The sequence below is a fragment of the Scardinius erythrophthalmus genome (genome assembly GCF_964197995.2).
Source record: "Scardinius erythrophthalmus genome assembly, chromosome: 17".
NCBI classification, from domain to species: domain Eukaryota; kingdom Metazoa; phylum Chordata; class Actinopteri; order Cypriniformes; family Leuciscidae; genus Scardinius; species Scardinius erythrophthalmus.
This window is the reverse complement of record NC_138237.1, coordinates 8,186,324-8,195,617: the sequence shown is the minus strand read 5'-3', so window position 1 is coordinate 8,195,617 and position 9,294 is coordinate 8,186,324. Positions and strand designations below refer to the sequence as shown.

The window sequence follows — 9,294 nt, the reverse complement described above, 5'->3', positions numbered from 1 at the left end:
GTCCTGAAATAGTCAGAGGGTGCAGTGCAACTATTTTACCCTATGTGGCCGCTCACTGCTGACCCGTAGGTGTAATTTTTTGTAATAGTTGCAGAGAACAACATGCTAAGTCAGGGAATAGTCAGAAATCAGAAGGTCTTTCTAAGATATGTCCCATGGTCCATTCAAAATGCCTTCAGTTTGATTCATCCTGGACAAAGATTTGCGGAAACACCAGACTGCACTTTTAATCTACTAAAATAAACGATTTCTGAAACTTCAGAATAAATCATGATGTTACATTTATTTGTCAGGTAAAATTGTATCATGCCAATAACACAAGTAAATGATTAAAAGCCAATTCAGAAATAATACAGGACATCATTTACTCAAAGATTACTCTAAAAGTATGCTTTCCTGACAGAGACACACAGTGGTGTGTCAGTGCTTTCCAACAGGAAAACACTGAAACATCACTGTATGGGGGATGCCTGGTAAAGGATCCCAAAGACTGCTCTGACACCTACCCTTAAATACCCAGACCAGAACAAAAGGGTTATACAAACATTGTTTAGAGTTGTTTGGGTCAATCCGTATACCCCAGGGGGTAACACCTGATTTCAGGAGATTTCACCCAGAGAGGGGAACTGGATTCTCCATTCTTCTCAATCTTTCTCATTAAACCAATGACTGCAATGAAATTAAGGCCATTTTACCAGACACTTAAAATGATACCAAACATGAAAAGGAAAAACAATAGATTCACAAGATACACCATATGTGATATATAGATATTCTTAATGCACTTTCAGTGACTTGAGGGGGGAGAGGGGATGCAGAGATAAGGTAGGAGAAAAGTTTGGACAGACAACGTCCTGTGCTCTGTCTTTGCTATCTTCGGTCCAGGGTGCATTTTATGACTTTATTGCAGGGTGAGTTTTGTCTTAGCAGGAAAATCAGTTCTTACAGTGTAACTGCACAGTTCAGAAGCCGGAAGTTTACTGAGAGTGGAAGTTCTCCCCTTATTAGACATTCTCTGTCTCATCTCATCATAAAGCTCATCTCTCTTCAGCGGGCACACACTGGCTGACGTCACGCAGTGAAGAGTGTGCTTATTGGTTGTGCCTTCTTCTTCTTCTTCTTCTTCTTCTTCTTCTTCTTCTTCTTCTGTGTTTTAAGGCAGTTGGCATCCAAAAAGTTGCATTACTGCCACCTGCTGTCTCTTAGCATGACACTTCATATATATATTCGTCTTTCCAGTCCAGTCCTCTTTAAAAAATAAAACAAATATGGCCTTCCTTGTTCACTCTTTCCACATTCTAATATACTTTTTACATTATACTGCCCTATACCAATTTCTTGTAAATGATATTTCAACTCTTGACTTTCTTGTGAAAATTTCCTGCATGACATAAAAATGTGACTGTTTCCTCCTCTTGACATTCATCGCATTGACCTGTGGGATGTTTTCCTAACATATAAAGAGTTCCATTTAACTTACAATGCCCAATCCTAAGTCTTATTACAACTTGTTCTTTCCTTCTATTTGTCATCTCTCTTATAATGCCTACTTTATTTTGAATCAAGTATAGATATCTTTCTTTACTTTTATGATCCCATTGATGTTGCTATATTTCCATTACCTTTTTCCACACTAGACTTTCCCTTACTCTGATTCTGACCATTTAATTTCAATGTCAACATGCTCTTTTTTTTTTGTTGCCTTTTTTTTCCCAATCTATGAACTTTCTCATTTCCCTGTATGCCCACATGTGCTGGTATCCACATATATGTAATATTTTTCCCTTGTACCCTTGAATTTATAAACAAGATTTCATATACAGTAATATTTCTTGATGACTACTAGCTTTTCCAGTCTTCATACTCATAAGAGCTGATACAGAGTCTCTACATACTAGAATGTTGATATCCCTGAACTGTTCAATCCATTCTAATGCAATAAGTATAGCACATAACTGCATAAACATTTAGGCTGTGCCTTCTTAACAACCATAGTCTTAAGACGCGCCGTGAATGTTTGTGATGACGTAAGATGAACAAAAGTACACCAGGGTTTGATAGCATCAAGTTGAGTGTGAAACCACACCAATGCTGCAGGGGGGCACCGGGAAAAATCGTGCTCAGACTCGGACCGCAGCAAACGTGCCCAGTGTAAAAGCCCCCTTGTCATGCTCACGACATAGTGAGTCACAGTATGTTGAAACCATTGTATTTCATATCAAGCTTTTATTAATCTTGATTTCTCCAGTCAAAGTGAAATGTGGCACTAAAAGAATGTCATGAATGTGCACCGTGGACAGAAGACCAATGGCCAAGGTCAGGATTTTCATTAAATAATACATTATTTTCGGTTTGGTTTTCACCAAACCCTATCACATACCCCCAGAAGAGTTGAAATATACGTCAGGATCATTCTCTGCATCTTTTTTAAAAGCTTGATGCTGGTCATTCTGCTTTTCACTGTTCACCATTACTATATGAACGAGTGGAAGCTGACTTTTTTTTTTTTTGTCTCCTTTTGTGGTCCGAAAAAGAACGAAGGGCATTCTGCATTAGAACAACACCAGGGTGAGTAAATGATTTTCATGTTATGAACTTCCCCTTAAAGATATAAGATATTTTTATTATTGCGGTTTTATCAGAATTATTTACAGCATGACATGCTTTATTAAATATGACTGCAGGAAAAGGGTGATGTAGTATTTTATTTTATAAAATGTCACATCAGAGTTCTATAGCAAAAAAAAAAATCACATCAGAACACCAATGGTAGTACAAAAAAATACTATATTACAACGTGTCACATTGTAGAATGTGAAGATCTGCTGTATTCAGTGCATCATGAAGTAGGAGAGCAGAGAACAGCAGAGGAACAGGAAGCTCTGGGTGACACTCTGAGCCCCGTTACACAGGTTCCCCTCACAACATGAGATGCTTTCAACAGTACTGACTGATGTGGCGTCACAAACTGATTTAGACGCACAGCCTTTTACAACCAATGACTGACCTCCAAAAGTCCCTGATGAAAAGAAAGAAAACAAAGGTTGATTCAGTCTAAACTGGAGAACATGTGATCTTTATCAAATGTTTAAACCTAAGACAGTTTAAAAGATAATGACTTTAATTTGTTTCCGTTTCCAGATTCTCACCTGTTGCTTTAATGCAGCGATCTTCAGTCCCTGAACAGCTCAATATGTTTGAGCAGCTCTTATCATCACAAGAGAAACATTTATTTCCATTGGGGATGTTAGAGGGATCTACAGGAGGAAAACAAGTATCCTTTTATTTTATTTTCTGTACAAAATATTTAATGAAACAACACTCTTTTTGCAGCTCCATTCAATCAGTTCACCACAACCAAACCACACCATGCTTTTTATTTTCTGATTGATTCTCATATGGAAGTAAATTGAATGTTGACTTTAAAGAAGATATTTGTACATGATCACTGAAGTACAATACCTGGAGCATCTTGAGCGTTACACTGGTCTGTGTTACAGCAGGAAGAAGTCATCTTTACAATGCCGAAATTCATGGACCCACTTTGACAGGCAACTGCACAATCTTTAGCCTTCACTTTAGAAGTAATGTCACCTAAAATATGAATGATACAGGAAAGACCAGTTCAACTGCATATTAGTTTAATGGTAAATGTATTTATAAATGTCAAAATTTAGCATTTTTCTCATTTCAAACCATTTTTTAAAGTCCGCGTGAACCGGAAGTTGCAAACGACTTTTCTCCAGTGTTGTGATGTATTTCCCAGTGAAACGGAATATTGAACAGAGGGCAGGGTTTTACTCTAGCGCTCCTCCTCTCCATCTCTGCTCATAACAGACTAACGGTTTGAGGGGAGTGGTTAAGCGTTTCCCAAACCAAGCCGTCAAACATACGTCATCAGGGAAGGTCCTCCAAAGCAGAGGGGAGGGGCATTTTCAGATTTTGATTGAAGATTACGAAGGCAAAATTTTTTTTTTGTGTGGATTGACTTGCATGGATGAATTGTTCACCACAAAACGGTCAATTTAGGCAAACAAAGTAAATATGGTCAATTTTGATTTCAAGTGGACTTTAAATACAAAATCATAAATGAAATATCAGAAATACATGTTGAATATTCTGCATAGAATATTGCGCCAGAAAAAGGAGTAGCCGTTCTGTTGCAGCACCAGTAGATTAACACAGTCTCCATCAGTCAAATAACTGTACATTTCAATCATATTGGACTTACCAGCTTGTGTCACTACTGTTGCACTCTCACACTGAGAATATCCACTGGGACATGTTTTAACCGTTTGTCCTGCACAAGAACCCGTCAGACCCAAGCACTCATAACAGCGGAGAGAATGTCCTTTAGGAATGAAACAGAGAGAATAAGACATCAATTATCTGTATTTGTACCCAGTAAAATCACAAACATTATTTGTCTTCATACCTGCAGTGAAGAGAATGAACAGAAGAAAAACTGAGATTTGCAGAGCCATATTTGATCAGGAGGTGAATGAAATAATGTGTCTGTTTCAGTGCCATTTTATAGCTTATCACAAGGGGAGGGTCTTTGTGAGAAAATGAAAGTATAACAGACATTTCTTGAAACAGAAACCTAATCTTAATGTACTTGCCAATTAAAGATGAAGGACAGTTTAAGAATTGTAAGAAATATGCTTGAACCAACCTTCTTAAAGTGATGGTTGACCCAAACATGGAAATTCTGTCATAATCTAGGCTACTCACAAGCTTAAACAATAAAGTATTACAATAGCTGCAGTTCAGTAGTATAACACCTACACGCCCCTTGTGTTGTACACATGTGCAACCTTAAACAGAATCTTAAGTTTCATTTTCTGAAATTATTAACTAGACCTGAGACATTGTGAAAGACAAAAACTGAATCTTTAATAAACACATCAGAGTGAGTTTCATCATTTTGACCACATTCTTAAGCTTGAGGAATATATATATATATATATATATATATATATATATATATATATATATATATATATATAAACACACACTGTGAAAAAATATTTCCATCTCTCAAATAAAAATCAAATTGTCAGTTATAGATTTCTTAAGCCAGGTTTCAGTAAGAACGACTATTTCAGCATTTGTCATATTCACCCAAATCTTACATCGTATCCAATTTAGGAACTAAACTCCTAACATTTAAATGTATAAACCCAAGACCTGTTCTACTTTTAAAATCTGAGGGAGTGGGAAAACAAAGAATAGATGTAGTAGCCCCAGGACTTGGCTGAACATTCCCAGATAACATCAATAAAAGCATTACCATATATCGTAATTTTAGTTTAAAGCTGCATTATGCAGCTTTGCCGACTTCTTCGCTGTTTTCTCGCGGGTTTCTCTATAGAGCTCCCCCTACAGCTTCGGAATAGATATTTGACAACACTGTCGTTAACACTCGTTGGCTCGTCCCATCTTCTCCTGCTGGTCATGTGCATTTGTTTTCAAAGAAGCCGGCGAACGCACGGAGCCATGTCCACTGAGGTATGTATAATACACAGAAGGCTAGCATATAAATGTTTAGACAGTATATGTGTGCAGTGCCATGAAGCAGTTTGTTACATCGCGAGACCTGATATCACGCGATACTTCCTGATGCTGTGGCCGCCGGCCCGCCGGCCCAAAGTTGCAAGGGTGGTTTTTCGTCCCACAGCCGCTCGAGGGGTGCGAGAAGACCACCATTCAACCCGAAAACAGTCATATAACCATTCCAATGACTCCAAAGCTGTTCGGTTAAGATAAAAAAGTTACTTAGTTCATCTTAAACAGGAAATGATTTATCAGGACCCCCATTAACTACAAACTGAGAAAAAGAGTCCTCCTTGCCAATAAAATAGTCATTTAACACCATAAGATTATGAAGATACAGGATCTTACATACACTTGTAAATAAATTATTCAATATATGAAATGGGCTGATTGACTGATGATATAACTCAAGAATTTTCGTCGATGAGGTTGAAAATTGTCTGAAGTGTTGCAAGTGCAACTGGAAATCACTCTCCTTACTGTGTCTATTTAAAGGGTCATGAAAACCCCCTCTTTCAGCTCAAGTCTAGCTCACAATCTTTTTGAAAAATGCAACTTAAATGGGCGTGGTGGCAGTGAGAAGAAGGGAGGGGAGTGGGTGTGGTATGCCACAGCAGGGGAAAGGGGAGGGGGGGGAACTGTCATCGCCAGTGGCCCATGCATATCAACTGTCACTAAAAATCAGTGGTAAAACGTGTGGAAATGCAAGATTTTTTTATAGCTGACAAAGTTAAAGTCTAATGAAATACACTGACACCTTATTTTTGTCCTTTCAAAAGTAACTGAATGCCCTGCTACATATATTAGCCTACAGTAATCATAATTCTATTTAAAACATATAAATGTACATGCATATGTATAATTATGTCATTATAAAATATATATTTGTTTAAATACACACTATAAATGCATATATTTGAAAAGAATACATTTTCCACTTATAGCCTAGATCAGGGGTGGGGAACGTTGATCCTGGAGGGCCATTGTTCTGCAGAGTTTTGCTCCAACCCTAATTAAACACACCTGAAGCTAATCAATGTCTTCAGGATTACTGAAGTTGCAGGCAGCCGAATGTTTTTTTCAGGGTTGGAGCTAAACTCTGCAGGACAGCAGCCCTCCAGGATCAATGTTCCCCACCCCTGGCTTAGATCTACGTGCTCCCTGAACCCACATAATAAAGATGGACAGTGACATAGACATTTGCACAAATTAAGCATACGTTCCATAAAATTGAGGTATTATCGAAATATCCACATTTTAATAACGAGTGACTATTTAACAAAAGGCAAAAATGGTCAGGCCAGGGTTACATTTTAGACAGACACACACACACACACACCTCTTAAGCGATAGAAAAGTCATCGGGACCGCATCACTCGCAAGCCGAAACCTGCATTGGTGTACAAGGCCGAAGTCCACTATTCCCCAGTTGAATGGTTGCTACACACACATAGTTTAGATGTGTCCGTGGTTGATGGCCAACCAACCGTACGCACTCAGAGTCCAGCCCTGGCAGCATCGCGGGGAAAGATGCACTGGAACTTTTGCACCACGAAAACAAACGCGCGTCCCATCATTGCTGTCTCATCTACTACGCGATATCAAAGTTTGACATGTCCGTCATTGGAAAGTTCCACGTGGTATAATGAATAATTAAGAGCAAGTGTCTTCTCATTGGATAAGAAAACTCAGTCATGAATAATTATGAGAAACCGATGAGTCATCAAAGTACTATAGTGCTCTGCCACGTCACAGCCTGTGACGTGCACACGATGAGGATTTTAAACCCGGAAGTTGAAAATAGCAGAAAAAAAATTAAATTTAACCATTTTCCCCCTACTTTTAAATCTAACAGATGCTAACATTGTCTTCAATGGTGCAACACACATACCTCTGTTAAAATCTCAGAAAATTTGGTTTAGGGTTTCATGACCCTTTAATTAATTTAATTCCTGAATGCAAAAAATAAGCATCAGGAATATAAGGAAATACATTATGCTGATGTATCAAGGACAAATTTGTAAGTACATCAGGAGTTTATTTAAATAACACTTGCCTGATGGCTTATGCTACCGCTAACCCGGATGTCGAGGTCACTTCCGTGATTTGGGAAAAGCCTGGCAGAAAGCAAGGCATTTTTTATTATTTTTTCCAAAGTTTTGACAACTTAGTGTTAACTAATAATTGTTGCAAACTGGTACTACCAACAAAATATTAGTGCATTCCTGGAACTGGGCGTCGTTACACTATTTCTGATGAAGGACCTGCGCCTGTACACGATGTTCAACTGCATAAACATTTAGGCTGCCAGATGTTCTTTTGCTAATTATTGGTTGTGCCTTCTTAACAACATTGCCTTCACGACATAATGAGTCACAGTAGCCTATGTGGAAACCATTGTATTTCATGTCGAGCTTTTATTAATCTTGATTTCTCCAGTCAAAATGAAATGCGGTACTAACAGAATGTCATGAATGTACGCCGTGGACAGAAGACCAACGGCCAAGGTCAGGATTTTCATTAAATAATACATTCATTTCGGTTTGTTTTTCACCAAACCCTATCACATACCCCCAGAAGAGTTGGAATACGACACGTGTCAGGATCATTCTCTGCATCTTTTTTAAAAGCTTGATGCTGGTCATTCTGCTTTTCACTGCCATTATATGAACGAGTGGAAGCGGACATTTTTTTTTGTCTCCTTTTGTGGTCCGAAAAAGAAAGAAGGGCATTCTGCATTAGAACAACACCAGGGTGAGTAAATGATTTTCATGTTATAAACTGCCCCTTAAAGAAATAAGATATTTTTATTATTGTGGTTTTATCAGAATTATTTACATCATGACATGCTTTATTAAATATGACTGCAGGAAAAGGGTGATGTAGTATTTTATTTCATAAAATGACACATCAGAGTTCTACAGCAATGAACAGAGAAAAACTGAGATTTGCAGATCCATATTCGATCAGGAGGAGAATGAAATAATGTGTCTGTTTCAGTGCCATTTTATAGCTTATCAAAAGGGGAGGATCTTTGTGAGAAAATGAAAGTTTAACACAGGTAAACATTTCTTGAAACAGAAACTTAATCTTACACAATGTACTTGCCAATTAAAGATAAAGGAAAGTTTAAGAATTGTAAGAAATGTATAGGCCAACCTTCTTAAAGTGATGGTTGACCCAAATTCTGTCATAATTTACTCATCCTCATGTCATTCAAAGCCTGTATGAATTTCTTCCTTCTGTATGTATCTTCCTTTTTTCTGCAGAGGAAAATTTCAATTTAAATAAAAAGGCTTTATGGATTACCATTCAGTGAGGAGGATGGGAAGTTATTGAGAAGCCAGGACACAAGCTTAAACAATAAAGTATTACAATAGCTGCAGTTCAGTAGTATAACACCTACAGTACACACTGTGAGGGACATGATGCAACCTTAAACAGGTGTATTCACACCAGGAAAGTCCGATAGTTCACTTGCTTTGGTCCGGACAAAATAGGATGATGATTTTTTTTTGTTTGGTACGGTTCGTTTTCACACTGCTCTTTTTGCAAGTGAACCAAAATGTGTAAACAAACCCACACGTATGCTAAGCTCGTCCATTCATTGGACAGGAATTCTCAAGCAGGGAAAAGCAGGAAGTGCACAAACAGGCTCAGCATGGAGATATTTCGTAATGTAATATTTATTTTACTGATTTGGTGTTATTCTCTACAAACGCTATATGAAGAAACTAT

General features: G+C 37.9%; 1 protein-coding gene across 1 annotated transcript; it reads right to left on the bottom strand.

The window, feature by feature from the left end:
- Nucleotides 1–2,687: 2,687 nt before the first annotated feature.
- LOC308705182 (urokinase plasminogen activator surface receptor-like) lies at nt 2,688–4,720 on the bottom strand. Its single transcript, XM_081390076.1, has 6 exons — nt 4,676–4,720; nt 4,436–4,556; nt 4,232–4,351; nt 3,463–3,594; nt 3,150–3,257; nt 2,688–3,019 (listed from the first exon to the last, which is right to left on the bottom strand). Exons 2-6 carry the CDS (start codon nt 4,482–4,484, stop codon nt 2,832–2,834), a joined length of 597 nt encoding a protein of 198 aa, XP_081246202.1. The 5' UTR covers nt 4,485–4,556; nt 4,676–4,720; the 3' UTR covers nt 2,688–2,831.
- Nucleotides 4,721–9,294: the final 4,574 nt, after the last annotated feature.

Excerpts from the sequence above, each read along its gene's own strand:
- LOC308705182 (XM_081390076.1), bottom strand. The coding sequence starts at position 4,484 with ATGGCTCTGCAAATCTCAGTTTTTCTTCTGTTCATTCTCTTCACTGCA. Across the intron at positions 4,352-4,435 it reads GTTCATTCTCTTCACTGCAG|GACATTCTCTCCGCTGTTAT; the intron begins GTATGAAGACAA and ends TCATTCCTAAAG. Across the intron at positions 3,020-3,149 it reads TCGCTGCATTAAAGCAACAG|GGACTTTTGGAGGTCAGTCA; the intron begins GTGAGAATCTGG and ends TCTTTTCATCAG.